Genomic DNA, 24090 nt, shown 5'->3' with positions numbered 1-24090 from the left:
TAGGAATACCTATTTCTTCGTGGATTACAAAATGTTTCCACACACATCTCATCACTGTCAGTTCTATGAGGACAGAACTCTGTCATATTCACTGCTATATTCCCACTGCGTGTAATAGTGCCTGGAATGTGGTAGTTGCGTAATGAATGTTTGTTGACTTAGCCTCATTTAATTCTCACAGTTAGCCGATCTTTACCATTTCAGGACAGACTTGATTTGGAGAACATTCAGAAGTCATTAGGGATCAAGTTTGTGAGGTGGGTGATCAAGTTACATAATTCAGTTTTGGTAAGAAATGAAGGATTGTTATAAGGTAATAAAAATTCTTTTGAAATTGCTGTTAAATTTCTTCTCAGGGTAATTCCAAATGAATATTTTAAAATATACACTGCACAGTGAATAACATTATTGACAGAAATATATTGACATGGTATAATTTCTTTGAAAACAACAGTCATTTAAATTTATGAGTTCTGGTATTTAAAAAAAAAACACATTTGAATTTGAAGTCACATTTGATATGTGAAACTTCTGACTGTCCCAATCTCATCTTTCTCCACTGGAAAGAATGATGGGTGTAAACTCTGCCAGCAGGGCAGGCTGAGCTCCACAGGGCAGTACTACATTTTCCAACATCCCTCTGCTGTGGTGTGTTATTGCCAAAGAGGCAGTGAAGAGTTCAGTTCCAGTTTCTACCCTAGATAGTCCTGTTACCTTAAGAATTAAACTTTTCTGATGTTCAGCTTACTCATCTGGGGGATCAGAAAAGCTATGTTGTGAGATTTAAGGCCAGCCATATATATATGTTGCTGGCAAAAAACTAGGCACCAAAAACATATTATTCTTTTTGCTTCTACCTCAGGAGTTTACATCAGTCAATTTTCAAGAGAACCAGAGCAGGAAAGGGATTCATCCAGATTAATTCTTTTTTGAGGCAGGAATAGTATCTCAGGATATTATCTCACTGCAGAGTATTCTCTCCGAAAGCTCTCTCACATTCTTGGGGCTGCTATGAACTGTGTTTTGGTAGACAGTGAAAGAACTTTACGTTCTCTCCAGGGTCTGGACCCTCTGGTGTATTTTAGTGGTGATATATTGCTGAGGTTCCCACTTCTCCACCCCTGGCCATGGCTACTGTAGTATGTGCTGAGACAGCATTCTTCACAGAAATTGGAATCATTCCCAAGTGCAAGAGAAGAAACTAAGAAACCACTCTTGTGCAAGGCAATGCTGGTTTATAAGGACTGGAGCCAAGGTGTGGTCATTTTCCTTTTTTTCATCACAGAGAAGAGACAGTAAAGAGCATAGCTTCTGGGAACAAAGTCCGGTGAAAGAGAGCTTTGGAGTACCACATTTTAAGCGAGGATCTGAGAATTGTGATTTATATCGTTTACAAAATGGAGGCTAATTATTTAGTAAACATGGATGTATCTTAATTTTATAACCTCTTATGGGAGGGCTACTTATACTTTTCTTGAATATCGATGAAGATATACTTATTTCAAACATGCCAACTAATATTCATGACTTCTACCTATTGATTCAGTAAGTGTTTATCAGGATTTTAACGAACTGCCACCTTTTTATCTTAAAAAGCAATCTGCACAACTATATTGTCAGACCTTTACTGCACGCTGGGCATTTACTGCATGCTTGGTGCTTTAGATACTTTCTCTTATTTAGTACTTACAATAAACTTGTGAAAAGTGTAACACAGCTATTTTACAAAAGAGAAATAACACAGAGAGGTTAATTAAACAAAGTCACAAAGCCAGCAATTAGCAGGACTGGAATCTGAATGCAATTCTCTGACACCAAAATTCAGGCTCTTTTCATTCCCCTACCCAACCTGCAACATTTTCCTCTGGCTGGTTATTCCAGCATAATGTATGAAGTTTATCGCATATACTGAATACTAAATTGTGTGAAATTATTCACAGGCATGCTTGAACACACTCTTTACAAAGTTTGGTTTTACAAAATTGTAGAGCATGACAAAATTCGACTTCTATTATTTGAAGACCGAATCTGGTCTCTACAAGGAAATACCCAATCATTTGCACCCGCTAACCTCTATCCTAGAGAGCCAACCAATCTCGATCAATGCCAAGAACATTGATCACCAGTGCACATGTGTACACCCAGGGACATGGGAGGAAACTGCTAGCTATTCTTATTCTCAACTAAAAATAAGAAAGAATTTGGTTTTAATAATCATTAATGGTCGTATTGATATCAAAGCCCTTAAAAGATCTTTGGATAACAACCAGCTACATAATTGGTGGGGCCCACTACAAAATGAAAATACGAGTTTCCTTCCTCAAAAATTATTAAAGATTTTCAAAACAGTGTCAGCAAACATTAAATCAAGTGCAAGGCCCTTTTGAGCGTGGGGACCCGTGAGACTGCGTAGACTGCATACCCGTGAAGCCAAGCCTGGCCACAAGTCATAGTCTGTTTCTGAAGTTTCCTAAGGGAAGAGTGATACTTCACTCATGTGCTCCCTTTCAGCATATAAGGGAATGCATATGGATTACAGTACCTAGTTTTACCTAGCCATCACGTAATTGAAGTGGCTTAAAAAGATTCCTACAAAGAGACTGTGGATTAAAGAGAATATCTGTCAGGCAAGCACCAATGAATGACAATAAAATGGCAGCACTGACATTTTTCATGCTCCTAGAATAACCATCTTATAGCCATGCTGTGAGGTGAAAGCAACAACAATGTGATCAGATCTGACAAAAAGCTAGATCACTTTAAAAAAAAATTACACAGAATTTAAAATATGTATTTAAAACCACTATGGAAACAATTATTTTCTGAATTTTATCTTTTGAAAATACCTTGTGATAATATGAAGCCCCCACTATTAGCAAGGTTGTCAAAATTGCTTATTTGACCTTTATCTCATGTTTTTCAATTTCTTGTGTATGCTTTATAATTTACATAATTGCACAATCTACATTTTAAGAATAAATATATATGTATTGGAGTTGAATGCTCAAACATTTCTCCTGAAAGGGATGTGTGTTCCTAAAAGTTTGGATGTCTCTGGTCTAGAGCAGCATCTTCCTAAGAACATTAATGTTCCATGACATCATGGCATTATAGGTTTTGGGGTCAAAAAGTGTTCAAGGATTTCATAGTCATATAAGTCTTGGAAATGTCCACAAGGGCTCTGTATTTATAATTGTCAATGCACATTAGCATAGAGGCTATAATTCTAAGAAATTCTTTCTCAAACTTATTTTAGCAAAGAGGCTGTTTTCTCACACGTTTAATGATGTAAAGCCACTTGTGTTTTCTAGTAGGTAACCTGGAAAATACCGTTATAGAAGATTTGTATATTTACTGTGAGAAAAATCTCCGTGTAGCATAAACATACCAATCCAAAGATATGACAGGAACATCCTATGTATTATAGTTAGACAGACTTGGGTTTGAATTTTAGCTCTGACCTTTGAATATCACTAAATTCTTGAACATCTGCTTCCCTATGTGTAAAGCAGAGACCATAATACCTAGTCTGTTGATTAGTTTCATTGGCCCTGCCTTACAAATAAAGAATTAAATAAGATAATACATGTAAAGGATCTAGTATAATACTTGGAACCTACTAGACACTCAACAGGGTTTTTAGTTTCATTACCATTATACCGTATGATTTTTTTAATGACAAAAATCTATATTTTAAAAATATTTTTACATCCAAACCAGAACAACAAAACAAACAACTCCCAGTTAGTTAGTTGATGACATGCTATAACAAACATTATTAGTACTACTAATAAAAAGGGATAAATATGGACAAGTGAAATACATAGAAACCTGTAACAGTTAATAAACTTTTCCCAAATACAACTTCTAGCATGTTTACAAAAGAAATTAATTTGATTCATTTGCTAAGTTTCCCAAAGGCTAAAGACAAATCCATTTTATGAATTATTTTCTATATGCCTATCAGTATAAACAGGGTAGGATGAGTAGTCAGTAACAGTGCTGAAGGATAACTGGGGCATGTGGGTTTCAGTTCTCCTATAATCCCCATCAGCTGCCATCCCCAAGACCCTGCCCCCACCCAGAGGTTTATAATGTAGGAAAAGACAATGTCTGCTTTGCTAATATAGTTCAAGTCCATGTCTAGCCAGATCACTGCCACTAAGATCCTCCCAGGCAGAAATTCTAGAGCTGATAACTGCTTGAAGTTTTAGATATCTTACCAGGTTTTGTACCATGCACATTCTTTCACTTCTCAGTTCAGCTACTAATCCATATATATCCACAAAATCATGATCATTTATATGTTGTGTTAAGTGGTCCAGAGCAATAAAAACTCCAGTTCTTCCAACTCCAGCACTGCAGGAAGAGTGAAATTACATGCAAATTATTCAGCAAAAAGGCTGTTTATGTTGATTGTGAGGAAGAAAATAAACTATGATAGCAATAAATTATAAATAGTTTCTTTTCTTATTGGAGGTAGATTTTCTTTGGAGTTTCTTTGGATTTATATTGTTCCCAAGACTGTTTAGACAGAGCAAGATGATTATCATTAATACTCTGTCAAATATTTGAGTTTTTTTTTTAACCAGTTGAACTTTCCCTCTTCTTTCATAATATTTTAAGGGTTGTAGTTGGAGAAGTATGGGGAGGATTTTTAAAAATCATTGAAAATTCTTAACCCCAGAAACTTTTTATTGAATATATTTTTGGTTACCAATAGGAATGCTAAACATGAAAAATGTCAGCTGTACTCTTTAGCCCATATAGTACTTCCTCTGCACCACATTGATAGATTCTCATGTGTTCTTTTCACTTTCCCTAGAATTTTCTTTTCCTTCCTATAGATAATAAAATTGGAAAGCTATTTCCTTTTAAGAAATTAGTTTAATACTGAAGGACAGGGATGTGCTCCATATGAACTGTTAATTGATAAACCTGACGATTTTTTCAGAAATTCCAATTAGAAAGGCAAGACTCCTAGGTACTTAAATGGTTAACATAGGAAGTAAATCTGAAAAAAAACCACAAACATTTGAAAGGTCACCTAATCTTAAATGACATTTTGAACATCACGAAACTGCCATCTTTGTAGGTAAAAAAATATTCTAATGTCGACAATACCTATGATTCAACCTAAGAAATAGCATTACAACATAAATCTGATCACTATAACACATACACATATATATATGCCCGAACAGAGTAATCAGTCATTACATCATTCAATATATTTTGAGTGTCAGACACTGTCCTAGGCATCTGGGGTACAGCAGTGAACAATACCAAGTCCCTGAACTTATGGAGCTTATATTCTAGAGGATGGAGAATGGTAGTCCACACAACACAGAAACATGCATAGGATATACCCAGCCGCAATAAGTGCAATGGAGAAAGATAAATTAGGTTAAGGAGATAAAAGGTGATAGGGTAGGACGGGGTCATTAGAGGAAGGTTCTCTGACAATGTGATATTTGAAAAGAAACTTGAGTAGGGTTAGGGAGTGCACCATGTGGGTACCTGGGAGAGGAGCATTATGGCCTGAGGGTGCAGGAAGAGAACAGATCTGAGTGGGAGAGTGTTTTGTGTGTTCAGAGAAAAGCAAGGAGACCAGGGTGGGGAGAGTGTGTGAAGAGGTGATAGGGGGCAGGGATCAGAGTATTTGCTGTTGGGTTGGATGTGGAATGTGAGAGGAAGCAGAGAGTTGAGGATGAGTCTAGGGTTTCTGGACAAAGCAGAGTGGACTGCTGTTTACCAAGATGGGGATGAGAAGGAGTGAGTTTGGAGACTGAGCTAAGTGTTCTGTTTTGGACACATCGAATTTTCAGAATGTTGTGGTTAAACTGGAAGTTAAATGTATAAGTCTAAAGTTGAGGTGAGAAGTTGGGGTTGGAGATAATCATTTAGTAGACAGTTTAAAAATGATATTTAAAAATGATTATTAATATAAGCATACTTTTTCTCTGGTCTCTTTTATCTATTTAAATCACAAAGGAGGAGACTACTCTTTTTGAGGCTACAGGAGAGAAGGTACTTTTCTTTTTTAATGGATTTTTAAATCCACTATTTTAATCCAGTGGCAGTGTATATGTAAAATATGGAGAAGCTGAAGGAAGCTTACTATCTGTTTTAATCATCAGTGATGCCAGTTTAAAATCAATCACTGACTTTATAAGCAAACTTTTATTCTATTTATACTAGATACTGATCTGTTAAAAATTTTATGTGTATGGAGGGGATATGGAATTGGGAGGGTAAAAATGAGGCTCTTACTTTTAATTGTATATGCTTTTTAAATGTAAAAAAGATATCTCATAATGAGCAAGCATTTGTGTATTACTCTTACAATTTAAAAAATCAAAAATATTCCTGGAAAATGTAGACTCATTTAAATTACATGTTGAGTTTTTTCCTCTAAAAAAAAAAAGTTTAAAAATTGGATGGATTAATATTTTCTTACATATTTAACCACATTAATTATAGTATATTCCCATTAGAATAATTATCCATCAATTAATTTTTGGAATTATTATAATTAATAATTATTAATGGGTTAAAAGATATTGTTACTTAAATTTTTTTATTGTAGCAAAAGATACATAACATACAATTTACCATTTTAACCATATTTAAGTGCACAATTCAGTGGCATTAAGCACATTCACAGTCTGTGCAGCCATCACCACTATCTGTTTCCAGAATATTTTCATCATCCCAAACAGAAGCTATGTACCCGTTAAACAGTAACTCTCTATTTCTCTCTCTCCCAAGTCCCTAGTAACCACACTTCCGTTTCTTATCTCTATGAATTTACCTCTTGTAGGTATCTCATATAAGTGGAATCATAAAACAGTATATTATCACCCACTTTTTCTTTAATTTACAAACTACAACTGTTGAAGAAACTCATGTTGAGATTGATTTAGATATATCATGTTAGAAATCATACATCATATCAATATGTCCAGAACTCTGAATTCTAAACAACTGTGAGTTTTATTTCTTTTTGCGGGGGAGTATTGGTATTTCAGTGGTATAAAATACCAGTGAAAATAAAGAGGGAAAAAATCTTAATTTATAGTCACATTCTATTTATCATGTTCAAAAAGGTGGGTCAAAGAAAGATATTTGAATAGTTTGTAAAAATTTTGAATCATGCTTGGGTTGGTCGCTTAATTTGACCTTTATTTTAAAGTTCATTTTTTTTATTCTTTGTAAGTCAAATCTAGAAATTTGCTTTTACAGAAAAGTTTAAATTAGTATATTAGACTAATATCATTTGAAATAATGAAGGATCAGATGTTTATTCATAAAAATCAAAAAATCCTACATACCCACACTCATCCATTTGATGTGTAGCCACATCAAAAATGGGCTACAGGGCTTCCCTGGTGGCGCAGTGGTTGACAGTCCGCCTGCCGATGCAGGGGACACGGGTTCGTGCCCCGGTCCGGGAAGATCCCACATGCCGCGGAGCGGCTGGGCCCGTGAGCCATGGCCGCTGAGCCTGCGCGTCCGGAGCCTGTGCTCCGCAATGGGAGAGGCCACAACAGTGAGAGGCCCGCGTACCAAAAAAAAAAAAAAAAAAAAGGGCTACAATTTTTTTTTTTTTAATTTGAAGGCCTTCGAGAGGTATAATCCAGTCAAGATTTCAGAAAAATTCCTATACCAGGATATATATTTTCCCTCGCTTTTAGACATAGTCATTACTCATTTTATCTCTGCCATCTAACCTTTTATAAAACTACATCTTGATTTGTTACAACCAGTAAAATATCTCAAAACTAAAAGCTGGATTGAATCTACATTAACATTCTGCCAGAAAATCAATGGTGTCGTGATAATAAAAAGGTCACGCTGCGTTTCAGTACCATTTCTAGTGTTTCTAGTGTTCAGAGGTTCTAAAAATCTCTCTTTCTTACCTGCAGTGAACAACCATAGGTGTGGTGTCATGTGCTCTGCTTGCTCGAACCAACTTCACGAAGTGAACTAGAGGGGCACTGTTTTCAGGAACCCCATGCTCAGGCCAAGCAGTAAAGTTACACTGTCTAATGGTCATGCAATCCCCATGCTAGACAAAATGACATTAAAGAAACATGATAAGACAGCTGACTTCCCAGGTTTTCAAGGTGATCTTTTAAAATGACAATTTACCCAACAGAAGAAACTGTGTTTTCATGATTTCCTATAAGAGAAGCCTTCTACTATTGCTACAATAAAGAAAATTGCCTTTCTGTATGAATGCAACAATGAGAAGGCTTGCAAGCAGATGGTAATGTAGGGTGTTTAAATTCAAATACAGTGTAACATTTTGTAACACCAGAGTAGTAGATTTTGAACAATTTTGACCTAACAACTAAACACACTCACAAATTATTCACAACACAGGTACAGAGTATCTGATAATGTCAGAAAGTATAAAGATCCTTATATCATCTTCTGTGTTTATAGGCCTTTACGTTATATAAGTGGGATCCTATGCTATCGCTTCTGTATTGGTTCTGGATTAAATAGAAAATCCAATTTTTAGGATGTAGACAGAGACACGTGATTCGGGAAATTCCCGTTTTAAATCAGATGTTACAGTTCCTTTGTAAAATAAGATAAACTTAGTGATCTAGTTGTTTCCTCCTTTTTCTTCCCATCTACCTAAGAATTTGATATTAACTGGTTAATATGAACTTTAAGTATATAATTTGGAATTAAACACAGTGACATAGATATTGAAGGCAGGTGCCAATTCAAAACTTCTATGTTGAAAATAATAGAAAAGCATTATTGAATATACAGGTATCAAGCAATATGTCTAGAAATTAATTTTACTTTAGACATTTAGAACATTCATATTTTATATCATGTTTGACTTCCCCTCCTTTTTTTTACCCTTTCAATTTTCAGATCTCTGATGGTCCAATCTATTTGAACATCCTCCATTAGCTTTGTAATCACTATATCTCCGAAGACAGTAACTGGTTTGTTGTCCTCTGGCCAGTACTGATGGCATCTGATCTGTATTCAGAGAAGAATCACCAGTCATAAGAACCATTGTTTTATATAGATATGTTTGTGTGTGTGTGTATAAAATATCAGAGTTATCGCTGCTAAGATAAAACTGCTTTATAGATGTCCAAGTCATTGATGACTCAAAGTATTAGCTAAAACTGTCACACATATATTAACACAATTTTAAAAGATTTGTGAAAATATTTTCAAATAACTTACCCGCCCTTTTTCAAAACACTGTGTTAGCATTACTAATGTTTTTGCTCTGGTTTCCCACACCATTCTCCAGAAATCCCCAACTGTTCCTGGTAATGGACCTTGAGTAGCAATAAATTCATTTGGACATAAGTAGCCCTAGAATGATATAATTACAACACTGCATCAATATTTACATATATATAGTATTTTTTAGTTTTTGAGCAACGTAAGAAAAACATACTAGTTTAAGATGACCTAATATTTTAAAATACTGTACATTTTTGAATGCTAAATAAAAATAGATACTCAAAATTTCCAGCATTAATTTTAACCTCACAATGTAATATACAACTAACTGTTCTTAAAATGTATTTCTAACTCTGAATAAAGCAGTAAAGACTAAAAAATAATCATACCACTTTACGGCAGACAATATGCTAAGCATCTTACAGTTAATATTTCAATTAATTTGTTTCTTATAAAAACCTTGTGAATTAGAACTATTATTATCCTCATTTTAGAGAGGAAGATACTGAAGGTATGGAATGTGAAGTAATTTGCGGTAGATTTCACAGTTGGTACGGTAGTCTGAGTCCAGAGCCAGCACTCTTACCCATTCCACTAAGTTACTGTCATATATTTAAAGATTGTGCAGATATTTTCATACTCTTTCTCCAAGAAATTACTTATCTATGTAAACTATGGCATTAGTAATTATTCTCCAGAGCTCCAAACGAACAGTAATGTGAATAATAAGAAGGTTCATTTAACTAATATAGGACCTGAGATTTGTCTCAACTCTATTATGACAGCTCTTGTAGATTTTATCAAGTTATTCTAAAACTCAGTCCATTCACTTGGAATGTAAGTATGCCACTTGAGTAGTATCTGTGGATTTTTCTTAAAGAAAGGTACTGTATAAATAAAATATAGTAATGAAATTACATGTATTCCAAACATCAAAATATTTTGAAGAATGAGGATTAAAGGTGAATTTTCTTTTTAAATTGGAATTGTCTCAGTAGCCAGAGAATATAGTATTACACAGAATAAATATACATTTTAAAGTTCAAGGGGCCCTCAAATCTAATCCAACCAGTTTATTTTACTTTAAAGAATAATGAGCCACTTGAGGTGATTTTCCCAAAATCACCCAGTGACAGTTTCTGGGATAAAACCTTGAGTCTCTTAAATAAACTGTATGCTAAAGCATTTCTATGTTTCCAGTCTCAGTTGAAATATATAATTATTTTACATTGTAAAGGTTTTTTTTTTTTTTAGGTTAAAAAAGTAATATATAGTCAATGTAGAATGTTTGGAAAATTCAGAAAAATACATAATAGAATGTGGAATTAATCTGTAATCTCACTATCCAGAATGAAGCACCATTAATATTTTAGTCACTTTCTCCACAGACTTTTTAACTATGCACATTCCTCCATTCAAATAATATTTATGAAGGTCTACTGTGTGTCAGGCACTATTCCAGGAGCTGAGGATTCATCACTGACTAAAATGCCTACTCTCATTTATCTTATATTCTAGTTAGGGGAAATGGACATTAAGCCTATTAATAAGTCTATTAAATAAACAATTTACATAGAGTTTTTAAAAGTGATAAGTGTTGTGAGAGAGTTTTCAGAAAATAGGGTGTTCAGAAAAGACTCATGGGTGAAATCTGAGGAAGGAACTGAAGCAGAAAGGGAGTAATCCCTTCAAGATCTGAAGGAAAAGTGTTCCAAGTAGAAAGTCAAGTATAACAGCATTAAAGGAGAGATGTGTCTGGAATGTTCTAAGAACAGCCAGTGGCTGGAATGAGGGGGACAGTAATAGAAGGTGACGTCGGAAAGAACAAGGGAGGGAGGACAATGGTGCTTTAGGTCCAGGTCCTAGAGTAGGTAATTATAAGATCTTGGATTTTACTCTGAATGATATGGAAAGGCTTTGAAAGATTTTGAACATACAGAGTATGTGGTTTAAGAGTTTCATCCTGGTTTCTGTAAGACAAGCTGATATAGTTTAAAGGAGAAAGGAGGGAGAGTAGTTAGAAGGTTATTGCAACAATCCAACCAAGGGTTAGTTTGGGCGATAGCAATGGCGATTGTGAGAAGTGATAAAATCTGGATAAATTCTGAAGACAGAGCCAAGAGAATTTGCTTATGGATTGGATACTGCGTATAAGAAAAATAGAGGAGTCAATAATGATTCCAAATGAAGAGGGGGAAAACTTCAGGAAGAGCAGACTTAAAATTTTTTTTTTTACTTAAGTATAGTTGATTTGCAATGTTGTGTTAGTTTCTGGTGTAAAGCAAAGCGATTCAGTTATACATACATAATATATATTCTTTTCCGTTATGGTTTATTGCAGGATATTGAATATCATTCCCTGTGCTATACAGTAAGACCTTGTTGTTTATTTTACAGATAGTACTTTGTATCTGCTAATCCTGAACGCCTAATTTATCTGTCCCCTACCCCCTTTCCCCTTGGGTAACCATACATTTGCTTTCTATGTCTGTGAGTCTGTTTCTGTTTTGTATATAAGATCATTTGTATCATATTTTAGATTCCACATATAAGTGATATCATACGGTATTTGTCTTTCTCTTTCTGACTTACTTCACTTAGTATGACAATCTGTAGGTCCATCTATGTTGCTGCAAATAGCATTATTTCATTCTTTTTTAATGGTTGAGTAATATTCCTATGTATATATATACACCATATCTTTATCCGTTCACCTGTCGATGGACATGTAGGTTGCTTCCGTGTCTTGGTTATTGTAAATAGTACTGCTGTGAACATTGGGGTGCAAGTACCTTTTTGAATTAGAGTTTTCTCCAGCTATATGCTCAGGAGTGGGATTGCTGGGTCATATGGTAACTCTATTTTTAGTTTTTTAAGGAAGCTCCATACTGTTTTCCATAGTGGCTGCACCAATTTACACATTCCCACCAACAATGTAGGTGGGTTCCCTTTTCTCCACACCCAGGATAAGCAGGTTAAAAGGAAAATCAAGAATTCATAATGGAAATATTAAACTTGAAATTCCTTTTGGATATTCAAGTGGGAATGTCATGAAGGCAACTGGGTATATGAGCTTGGAATTCAGAAAGAAGTCCAAACTAGAGACATAATTTCAAAGTAGTTAGCACATAGATCTAACTTAAAATCACAAGAATGGTTGAGATCGTCAAGGAAGTGAGTTTGGAAAGAAACAGTAAATTCAAGGCTTGGGCTGTAGATAATTTCAGTGTTTGGTGGCCAAGGAGATAAGAGAGAACCAACGAGACTGAGATGAAAGTGTCAAAGCTGTAGATGGAAAATCGAGAGAATGGTGTCCTGGAAGCATTTTAAGGGTGAGGACAATTAACTGTAATTGATCAATTTATAAAATGTTTCTCCTAGTTATTTGCATTTCCCTTTTTCAGGGATTCAGTGTCCTTTGGTACTATAATCTTCTACCAGAGTAGACGAAATCTGATGTTTCTGATACGACTACCGCTCATTTGCATCATAGCATTTAATCTTCAATCTCCAGCTATGGTAAAAGCTATCCTCAAATTTAAGTAATTTCAGGCATCTCAGGTTGACAGGAGAGATAATTTGGGGTGGCGGGTTGGGGTCTTGTCCCATTACATAATGTTCTTATTGTTAGCTTTCTTGAAAACATTCCTAAAGTCACATGTACAATTAGTGGTTGTTTACAAGGATGCAGTATCTATTTTCCTCCCTACCTCTCTCCTACAGTCCATCCTTAATCAACATTTTCCAGGCTCTCTTTTGAGTCCTAGCTTCAGGAGCACAATTCCCAAGAAGAGCCAAAGGCAGAGAGATAAACATATAGTAATCTAATTACAGACCCAGGCCTGGAGTTTCCTAGTCTTAAAGTACATCCTTCAGACCACCTACTGGTCTTCCCTTTTCACTTCTCCAGACTTCACTTTTTCTTTTCCATCTAAACACTAGTTATTTTGCTTTTTCTCTACCTTGCTCTATAGTTCTTCTCCCTTTTCCTCCAGCTTCCAAAGAAATAGGAATTCAGTGTCCATTTGTAGATGGCCTTTGTCTTTTGCTCCTGGAACAAGTGTTCATGAACTTTCAGATGGAGGTGCCATGGAACAAAAGTGGGGAGTTGGGGGAAACTGAGGTGTCAAACATTCATTCTGAGAAATCTTCACTATTTCTGAGGTGAAGACTGCCTGAATTCGGGGATGGAGAAGTGAGAGGCCACTATGGTATTATGACTTTGTCTATTTCCATCTGTTCCTGACATCCCAGGCAAAGGAGATATCCCTAGAAGTAAAAGCAATACAGCATACTGCCCACTCCAGTACTGAAACCTGCCTTAATATAAAGTGCTTTCCATCTGGGCCTGCTTACCATGTAGTTCAGTAATGATTACACATATCATTACATCTGGGTCATAGTGACTTTGTTGTAAAATTTATTATATTACAACATCACTTGACCACAGCAGAATATATATATATATATATATATATATATATATATATATATAAATGTACTCAGATTTAGTTTATTCCTCATCCTGTATTGTGATCTTCTTATGGTTGTCTCCTGACAACTTATAATATTTAGAGGGAACACTGGGGGTTCATGAATTCCTTTGTTTATGTGTGGTTCAGTTATACCCTCCTAAAACTGTCTGGTTGCCTTCCTAATCATATTCATAACCTATACTGTCATCCCATAACTGGTTGAACATTATAGGATATAAGCTATTCATTTGTATCTACTTATTGGTGAATAAAAATGATAAGAATTAATAGATCACTGATACAACAATTTGTTCTTGCTCTGTTCTATGGTATCACGAAATATATGATCATTGATTAAATTTAAATATCTAAATGTATATATGCCTCATTCTACAAATCAAAGTAAAACTTCTACATGCTGTAGTGTTTAGGATACAATTAAAATTGGTAAGCACAAGATTTCACCAAAATCTTTAGAAAAGAATTACATTTTCAGGGAAATTAATGATTTGATAAATGAATAAAATATGTCATCACAATAGTAAATTTGGGTTTTCTTCAAAATAGATTTAAAGGTCTAGCACAAAAATAGGATGAGGGCTTCCCTGGTGGCGCAGTGGTTGAGAGTCCGCCTGCCGATGCAGGGAACACGGGTTCGTGCCCCGGTCCGGGAGGATCCCACGTGACGCGGAGCGGCTGGACCCGTGAGCCATGGCCGCTGAGCCTGCGCGTCCGGAGCCTGTGCTCCGCAACGGGAGGGGTTACGGCAGTGAGAGGCCCGCGTACCGCAAAAAAAAAAAAAAAAAAAAAAAAAAAAAGGATGAAATTCAAAGGATGCCTTATTAACCTCTGCAAACCCCCTGTCACTTCTCCTATTAAGAAATCTTAAATGCTCCCATTGTTCACTTCTTTCACAATAAGATTCAGTATATAATTGTAATTTTGGAGTAATTATCAACCAATATAAAATTTAGGATGAATTCTTCTTTACCCCCTTAACAGAGTCTTGGGGAGAATAGGACATAGGACAGGTTATGTTTGATGTTGGGGAAAGGATGGAGCATCATGTAAGCAGAGCCTCAGTGGGACCAAATGCAATGGCAGGCCTGGGTGAGAAGACTATGAATAAGGAAAAAACCAATGGGAGTGTGGGCAATAGAGGGAACCTTCAGTATCTGTAGAGTCATGAGAAGAAGCATAGTTAACCTTGCTACATATTAGAATCGAAGTCAGTGGTGAAAATATAAGGGAACATATCTTGTTTTTATAAAACAACTGTGTATTTGAGTAGTTCAGTGATAGAATCATCTGCCTTAAGGAGGAAACAGGTGAATTAATGCCAAGAGAGGCTAATATCTAATTATAAGTAATTTTTCAGAAAGATTTCCTGGGTGAATGGTTGGATTAAATAACCACAAAAGCAGTTCCTACTCTCGGATTTCGTGATTGTGTCAACACAAGTGGAGGTCTTGGGTGCATCTAAGGTTTCTGTGTACCTATGATCGTGGTGAGCACTGGGAGAGCGAAAGAGCCATGGAGAAGGAGAGGGAGAGATCCTTAAAACACTTTGGTTTATTCAACTTTCAATCCAATGCAGCAAGCATTTATTATCTGTGATGTGCAACATAGTATACTAGCCATGTCACAGTTCACCCCATGTTGGTTCACTTAAGATATGTTTGTTGAGTAGCTACAGTGGAGTGAACGTTCTGTAAGTAGCTGAGGATGAAAAGAACAAGGCATCATAGTCCCCTAGAAGGCCTGAAAATCTAGAAGGGAAGAAAAGCATAATAGGTTTTTATATTATATGGACATGACTGTACATATGACTAATTTTTCTTTGAAAGAGAGGTTGGCTGACCTCATTGTGTACAGAGAATATTCTGACAAACGTAGGAAATAGTGGAAAGACCAGGGGAAATGTAGCTAGAAGTTGTACATCTGCCACTTATTAGTGAAATGATCGTTGGGTAAATTGCAATCTCTGTTTGGAGCCTCCATTTCCCCATGTATAAAATGGGGGTACATAATGTTGTTGTAAGGAATTGGTACATTAAATTCATAGAGGTTGTAATGATTTTTTTGTTTTAAATAGTTTGAAGAGTAATACTGCAGCATTTATATTTTATAAAAATATATATAAAAATAGCAACTTACAGAAACATAGCTGGCATTGATATAATCCGATCCTGGAATACTAGCATCAGCTATCAGTTTCACTCTGTTATTATTATCTAGAAGAAAATATAAGAAATTAATGCTGATTCACTTTGCTATGTTCTTACTATAGCAGTAATAGAAAGAAGTTCATGATATAACATCAAAAATTATAGATGGCTGTAAAATTTTAAATAGAAATTCCCTCTTATTCCATATTTCCACTACCCAGAGACAATGACTATTAATATGTTCTTGTATTTATTTCCAGGATTTTCTATATATATTCATATAAAATTGACCACAAATGGGCAATATACACACTATTCTGCAAAAATTTCTTATTTACCTATATCTTTGCATATTAGCATAAACAACAATATCTAGCTCATTACTTTAAAAAGCCATATAGTATTTCAGTGTTTGAATATAACATACTTATTTAGCTCTTTAGGGTGATTTAAACTCATCTCATTTTGTTAGTATAAAATGCTGAATAAATATAACTGGACTTTTTGCACATATGTAGGAGTCTATTTGTAGAATACATTACCAGCAGTAAAATTCCCAAATCATACTGTGCATCTCAAATTTTGAAAGATACTGACAAATTGTTCTCAAGTTATATCATATCACTCTGAACAAAAGTGCTTGAACAGTTTGAACAACTGTTTCCTCTTACTTTCACTGCCATATTATTAAACATTTTAATTTAACAACCTTTTGATAGATACAAATTGATGTCTCCTAATATTGATTTTCTTAAATATGAGTGAAATTGAGCTTCTTTGCTTATGTCTTGGCCATTTTAAATACATTTTCTATTAATTACATTTTCATACGATACTATTTTTCTATTTTTAAAAATATACTAAGAATGTTTTACATGTATTGAATTTTTCTTTTAGTTTGTCATTTGTCTTTGCCTCTATCTATTAATCAGTTTATCTGCTAGCTACCTTGCCATACATAAAATTTATATATTTTGTAATCAAATTTCTCATTTTTCATTATGGCTTCACTATGGCTTCTTGTGTGATATATACAAAGGTCTTTGTCACACCAATATTCTTATTTTCACAAATTCATTCATAATTCCTTCTGGAACGTTAATAGGGTTTTCTGCTTTTGTTTTAAATATTTTGATTTCTGATCCATTGGGCTTTTTTTTTTTTTTTTGAAACAAAATGAGGTAAAATCTATCTTTATTGTTTGTTTGTTTGTTTGTTAACATTTGGAACAACAAATAGTCCATCCTTACCCTCTTGTTCAAAACACCACTTTTATCGCACACTAGTTTTCTCTGTGTTTAGGTCTATTTCTGGACCATTTATACTCTTCCCTTAATTTATCTGCCTATTCTTTCCTTAATACCAAACTTTTAATTATTATTCTTTAGACTGTTTTAAGGTATGGCAAAATTAGATAACCTTTACGCATTACTTTTCTTCAAAGAAAAGTATAAAAAATTATTTTTTCCTGAGAATTTTTACCAGGTTGGTATTATAATTGAAATGTCCAATGCTAATTTTAACTAGACAAGAGAATGATATAAAGTATCTATTACTACTTTAATTATTTTGAAGGTTTTTTGTTTGTTTTGTTTTGTTTTGAATCTTAATGGGAAGGCACTCAGTGGAAGAAAAATAGCTAAATGTGGGTTTGTGTTTGAATTACAGATGATCTGTCTACCATTTATGGCATTGGGTGAATTGCTTAACTTCTCCGTTCCTTTGTTACCTCAGCTATAATATATAGTTATAATATTTATTTTGTAGAATCCTCTGAGGAAAACTTATACGAAAGTTTATAGAACTTATAACGCCGTATAGAACACAGAACACATTCTTATGTTCTTAAAATTAAGCATGTTGTATGTTAAATGACTTTGCTGTACCATTAGTAATCATAATGACCTGACCAATGTGTTTGAATCTAAAGAGGGATTGTTCAAGCGAATTTATGTGAATGATTTATATCCCAAAGATTTTGAATTTGGTATGATCTGCCTATTTTAATGACATTGTGGCCAGTCATGTAATTAAGGAAGGGAAGCCATCAGGTTTCTATTCACTCGATACGCCTGCTTATAACTGAGTCAACAGCAAGCTAAACTTTTCTTCATGGTGCTGGAACACTTCTGAAGGTCATAGTGTCCTGTCAAAGAGAGACTTGGAAATCTCTTCTGCACGCATTTGCTGCTAATTCTAGTATCTTAAAGCCCTGTAAGCTAATATCTTCTAAAATGCACTGTGATATTTGAAATCTACTTCCTACCTTACTCAAGGGAAACAATGAATCTCACTTAGCTGGCTCAAACTAAAATTCAGACCCTATTAAATGAATTCATTCTCTATGGGAGAAAAAAAACATTTCAGCTTTATGGCGTCTCTGCAAGCACAACGGGAGAATGTATTTAGTTTAAACATTTCATTTTCTTGTTCCATGTATATGTGGGCGGGGGTGAGGGTCTGTTTGTCTATATAGGCAGAAGTGAGTTTACAGCTTGTCTTCCAACCGAGGTTAGGGAAGTAGGTTTATCATCTCCAGACCATAGACTCTAAGGGTCTGTTACTAAATTTTTTTCACCCAGAAAGTTAGAGGCTTTTAAAAATAAGCAATCTATTGATTACTAACAATCATAAGAACTAATATTTAGGAGAGCTTCCTGTGTTCTGGTACTGGGCAAAGTGATTTACATGGTTATTTCATCTACTCCTGAAAGTTATGAGGTTGACACCACTAAATAATATGTCCAGTCACTAAAGTAGTTAGTAGGTAAAGAGAACTGCAGCCCAGGAAGTTTGATTAGAGCCCACATGTTCTTAGTCATTTTACTATACAGCAGGAAGTATGTATTAGTTGAACTAATAAATTATTCTAATAATATTCTTGAAAAATATAACATTCTTCCTAAAAAAATTATTTCTTATAGGACCTCCAACTCTTTAAGAGGACACTTAAGAAAAATCTTTCCCCTAAAAATCCATTAAAGGATATTGGATGTGGATGTAGTTATTATTAGAAAAATTACCGTAAGTTTTCTGTACTGAAATCAAGAAGAAAGCAGAATACAATTGGACATTATCCATTTGACTCTAGAAAAGGCGAAAAAAATGCATGCAAAGCTTTTAATATTCCAAAACGTCCTTGGATTACAACATAATTCCATCACTAGTTGTTTTTTGTCTTAGCTTTAGATATCCGGATAATCTTACCCCTCAGTTCTCCTTGTTGTTTTAAGGATGTCTGTTTAGTTATATTGACCACTCGTATTCACTTCTTATGCTGTAAGAGCTAGCAAGCTAGCATTATGTGACTTTTCCTATGGCCATTATGTGAACCCAGAAAATAATGCACTGAGATCTTAATAATAAAAGATTGAAATGACACATTTTAAAAAATGTCTAACATCAAATTTTTATATATTTTTTAAGTCAGATACTCTTTAGTCTTTGGAAATAAGTTAGATATATTTGATTTACTTATATATAGTGATACACATTACTTCAGCCAAATATACAATTGTAAATAAATATTAAATATTCCACAGTAACTGTCCTTCAATCACACTATAGTACTTGTTTTCACAGAATATCACTAAGTAAGCATGAAGCAGAGAGTCTGAAGGAAATTTAGGTATAGATGAATATAAAAACATGAGAATTTCTGTATCTCTTAAACTTATGATGCATCCAACTCAAGTTAACTCTATGAAAGGGAAAACAAAAGGACTTATTAAGAAAGGTCATGCCACAGGAATTGAGAGATGTAATACTAACATTCCTTATTTCCTACAATAATGTCTTATTTGTCAACTTACTCTTAAAGTCATTTACCTTTGATTTGTTTTGTTCCGGGAAGGATTTTAGGTGATTAAAGCTATTTGTATTTTCATCCTTTTCTAATTCTTGGTAATTAACAGATTCCGTTAGATTACTACCTGCTATATCATGTTTCCCTAAATTTGTTTACTTCATGCCTCTAGTTCTAGAATAACAGAAGATGGTCCATTTCTTCCTATCCATATCCTTATGATTTTACATTCCGTGATTACACCCTTCTTTAAGTCTGTGTCTTTCTAGACAGAAGAGTTCAATTTATATATATATATATATATATATGGAAGTTTCCCCAATACAGTTTTGAAAAGGCATAGAACATAGAAAAATATATATACACTAACTCTAAAATTAGGAATATTTAAAAAACTCTAGATTTTGAAACAATACTGACAATATTTCAGAGCTTAACAAATACCACTTTTTAATTTCATATATAAAAATGTATTGAATCAGAATATAGTTAGTAGGAACATCTGTTGAAAAAATATATCAAACATATAGCTGTTATTAGCAGAGGAATGTTATATTTGTTTTTTTTCACATCACTGCTAAGTCTTAAAGCAATAATATGGTTTTTTATTTCACATCAGTAGACACATTCTTTTTAATGACATATAAGGAATAATAACAGTGTACCATGTAAGATGGTTTCTTTTCTTATTGACTGAAAAATGAAGCCATGTTCACTGTGGTAAGGCACAAGCCCACCTCCTTTGTAAAACCAATCCTGGTAAGCATACCTTTACTCTGATCTTCAATGAATATTTTGCAATGCATTTTTTTATATTCCTTAACAAAGCACTGCCATGCTTTTAAGAAAACTAATGCACAAAGTTATGTGTGAACTTTCTCTTTTCATTTGAGAACTAGGTCTGTAGGAAGATATTAGAGAGGTTCGTTACTTGGGTTAAATTACAAAGCTAAGAAACTACTAGGTCTACAGTTTCTTACACCTGCATGAGTAAACCTTGTGTGAATACGCTGAAAACCATGTACATTAACTTTAATAAATATTAACAAAGCAAAAGAGATACAATTTAACAGCTGCTAATAAATTGCATTATTATAATTCAATTAATATGTAATATATATTTAAGAAAAAATGCTAAAATGCATTTTGCTCTCATTTGAAAATGTTTCATTATCTAAAACCAGAAATAGTATGTACACATACATGGTTTTATGTTTGGAAAGCGGTTTTTTGCTCTGTTCCAAGGCAGATCAGCATCAGTGGAAGAAAGATCCTGAAGAAATTTTGGTAGTTCCTGTGGATTGAAGTCATTGCAAAGTTTAGATTTATTTCAGAGGTAAACAAGAAGTTCCACTTAGTAAAAGACTATTCTTTATTCGACATCCTTTTACTTTTAAAATGAAAACCCTTCTCATAACTGCAGAAGCGAGGTCAAATTAACAGTAATGAACTTACATGAACTTTCACTGAAAATTCCTGAATAGAATTGATTAGTTGAGCTACTGCTTTCTCTGGCATAATTTCTTTGCCCTTTGGGAAGCTCTGAGGTGCAGCAACCATGTTAGTAACTCCTTTCATACTTTACTAATGGTTTCGTTAAATACACACTGTGTATTATTTAATATTTTAATGTCTACTTAGTAGGGTAAGGGAGTCGGTGATTTATTTTTTGTTTTTTTCTCCTCGGGCAGTGTGATTTCACGCCTATTAATTGGTACAACATTGGTCAGTTTGTGAGAAAATGCCAAAGGTCAATTCCTGTTCTTAGTGGGCATTGTTAAATCAATAGCGGAATGCAAAGGTGTGATAAAGAATTATCAGAGGAAGGGTCAAGATCTGTTATCGACATTTTGGTGAAAAATCACGATATTATCCATTCATCATAAAGAAAGCTGGTGCAAGAAAATGTGTTCATTATTTTGTTGAGCTGATGATTTACATTTATGAAATTTATAGTTTTCCATATTAGAAATGCCTCAATTTACCAAATTCCTTAAAAAGTGTTAAAACCGTGGGGTTTTGCAATTTTTTCCCACTTTATTATAAATGATTTATTTTAATTGGATAATTTTCCCTTCTCCCTTATTTTTCCTCAAAGAGAATTCTGGACAGTATTTTACATGTGAGTGTATGTGTTAGAGAAGAGGGAGTGTTAAAGCATCTGAATTCTGGCGTTTTGGCACTAAAGGCTTAGAAAAAAATTTTTAACCAAGTGAGGAATCCTCGAACAGCTTCCTTGTGTCAGGTTTTGGGAGTATATGTCAGCATATTTATAAGAGACAAAGAAATAGAGGGGGAAAAGAAGATGAATGGGAATCACCTGAAAAGTGGTACCTATTTTTCTGTAGTTACAGAAGTTTCCATTTATAGATTTAAATGATTATGGCCTTGATAATTAATACCCAATTACTAGGTTGATTGTTTGGATAGTAATGTTACACTCAGTGGTCTTATTCTTATCAGAGCACACAGGGACTCAACCAACCTTTCCTATTTAGCTCCTTCTCCTACTGTTCCCACTTTTTAGTGGGATCACAGATGAGTGGAACTGTTTTGCATCCTTATGTTTTTGCATTCATTCTCTCTCTCTAGAATACCTTTCCCCCTTTATCTACTTATTGGACCTCTTCTCCATCCTAAAGTTCATGTGGCAGGTCACCTTTTTGTTAAGTCTTTTCTGACAGCTATCCAAACAGAGTTGATCCTCGCTTCTTTCTGCATACCTCCATCATGCTACGGTGTCATTTGGGTTTCTTTTATACATGTCTGCAGTTCTTATTCATCATTTGAACTTCTTTATGAAATCATCACTATGATGGCAAATAGTTGTGCCAGCCACTGTTCTTAGTATTACACACATTCAATCAGTTTAGTATTCACCATTCAACAAGATAGATACAGCATTTTACAAATGAGGACATTGAACAACAGAGAGTTTAAGTGATTCACCCAAGGTCACTTAGCTGTTTAAGTGTTGAATTCATATGTATCAATACCTGTCACTTAGTGGAGCTTATTAATATTTAAGGTATAAGCGAATATGACCTGAGTTACAAGTTTTATCAAAATATGCATCAAATATGCATTTGTGTATTAAAACAGTTTAAAAAATTAATACAGCACTAGAACTAAAAGCAATTAAAAAAACCATGTTCCTTACATGTGAATATACATTTACCTAATATACACACACAACCTATATATTTATATAAAAACACCCAAGTACTTAAAACCATGATCTCCAAAAAAGTTAAACTAGAAATTTTCTCATTATATGAGAAAATGTTATTGCTAATACAACTTTTCATCTACTCAGTCATGTGTTTCCTTACATGTGAATATACATTTACCTAATATACCCACACAACCTATATATTTATATAAAAACACCCAAGTACTTAAACCATGATCTCCAAAAAAGTTAAACTAGAAATTTTCTCATTATATGAGAAAATGTTATTGCTAATACAACTTTTCATCTACTCAGTCATGTGTAATGTTAACTATATTCACTCCTATTCTAGTGAAACTACCCTTTTGTTCCTGAAAAATTGACAGTTCTTGCTGCATAAATGCTAAGAAGAGTTTTATGGTACCACTGATTTTGTTAAATCCAGACCAGTATTACTTAAGAAGCATAACCAAAAGCTGTAGGAAATACCATTAATCTTCTCACATTTTTGTGATTATTCCCTGAGAGACTGAAATATTACAATCCTGAATTATTCAAGCCAATTGTTTTTGTTCACACACTAAAAAGTTCATGAAAAAATAGAAGTAAAGTTTTTGGTAACATTTAGAAATCTGTTTTATTTTTATAATACAAAATAATAATCTAAGTTAGGAAAGAGCCTCACAAGTTTTAAAATAGCTTGTAAACTAACACATGCCTTATGTTTTAATGTAATTTCAACTTTATAGATATATAAGATGCTAAAAGCAATAAAATCTTAACTTTCAGATAGTGTTAAAGTGACAAGTTCTTAACTTCTTATATTCTCTATAACGTGATACAGCATTTATTCCATGATCACTTAAGTAATACCTGTGTTTTATAGGCTTCTTTTTATCTGTTTTTTATTTTTGGAAAGTTCTAAAAATAACATTTTTAAAATAATTTCTGGAAACATCAAGTTCTGTTCTCAGGTTCATCTGTACCACTAACATAAACTAAGCAGGCAAATATGAAATGGAATTATTTTGTTTCTAAATCTAAAATAGTTATTTAAATATAAAGCCACATTTACGGTACCACCCAAACCTCGTACACACACAAAACCTGATGCATGCAACATTCTAGAGTTGCATGTACATCTGGGTGAGAGAGCAAAGAAGAAACAGGGCCCGGCTGCCCTTGCTGGGGAGGTCTCTGATGAGGAGCACCTTTTCCTGACACAGTAGGTGAATAATTCTG

The 24090-nt window shown here is 34.1% G+C and overlaps 1 protein-coding gene and 1 long non-coding RNA gene across 14 annotated transcripts in view; one reads left to right on the top strand and one right to left on the bottom strand.

Annotated features, from left to right (window-relative positions):
• The window catches only part of PTPRQ (protein tyrosine phosphatase receptor type Q), a 213167-nt gene that overhangs the window by 1502 nt on the left and 187575 nt on the right, over nt 1–24090 (bottom strand). Inside the window, exons 38-43 of the mRNA XM_024122873.2 lie at nt 20880–20970; nt 15861–15937; nt 9223–9357; nt 8884–9009; nt 7923–8071; nt 4224–4359 (exon numbers count right to left, since the gene is read on the bottom strand). Of these exons, the coding sequence (XP_023978641.1) occupies nt 4224–4359; nt 7923–8071; nt 8884–9009; nt 9223–9357; nt 15861–15937; nt 20880–20970 (714 nt within the window). The remainder of the gene's footprint in view (nt 1–4223; nt 4360–7922; nt 8072–8883; nt 9010–9222; nt 9358–15860; nt 15938–20879; nt 20971–24090) is intronic.
• LOC129391337 (uncharacterized) overlaps nt 1–24090 on the top strand; it is an 83492-nt gene that overhangs the window by 28936 nt on the left and 30466 nt on the right. The gene's annotated exons all lie outside the window — the stretch shown is intronic.

The sequence above is a fragment of the Physeter macrocephalus genome, chromosome 6 (genome assembly GCF_002837175.3).
Source record: "Physeter macrocephalus isolate SW-GA chromosome 6, ASM283717v5, whole genome shotgun sequence".
Lineage (NCBI taxonomy): Eukaryota > Metazoa > Chordata > Mammalia > Artiodactyla > Physeteridae > Physeter > Physeter macrocephalus.
Note: the sequence above shows the minus strand (reverse complement) of the source record. Positions and strands in the feature narration are given on the sequence as shown.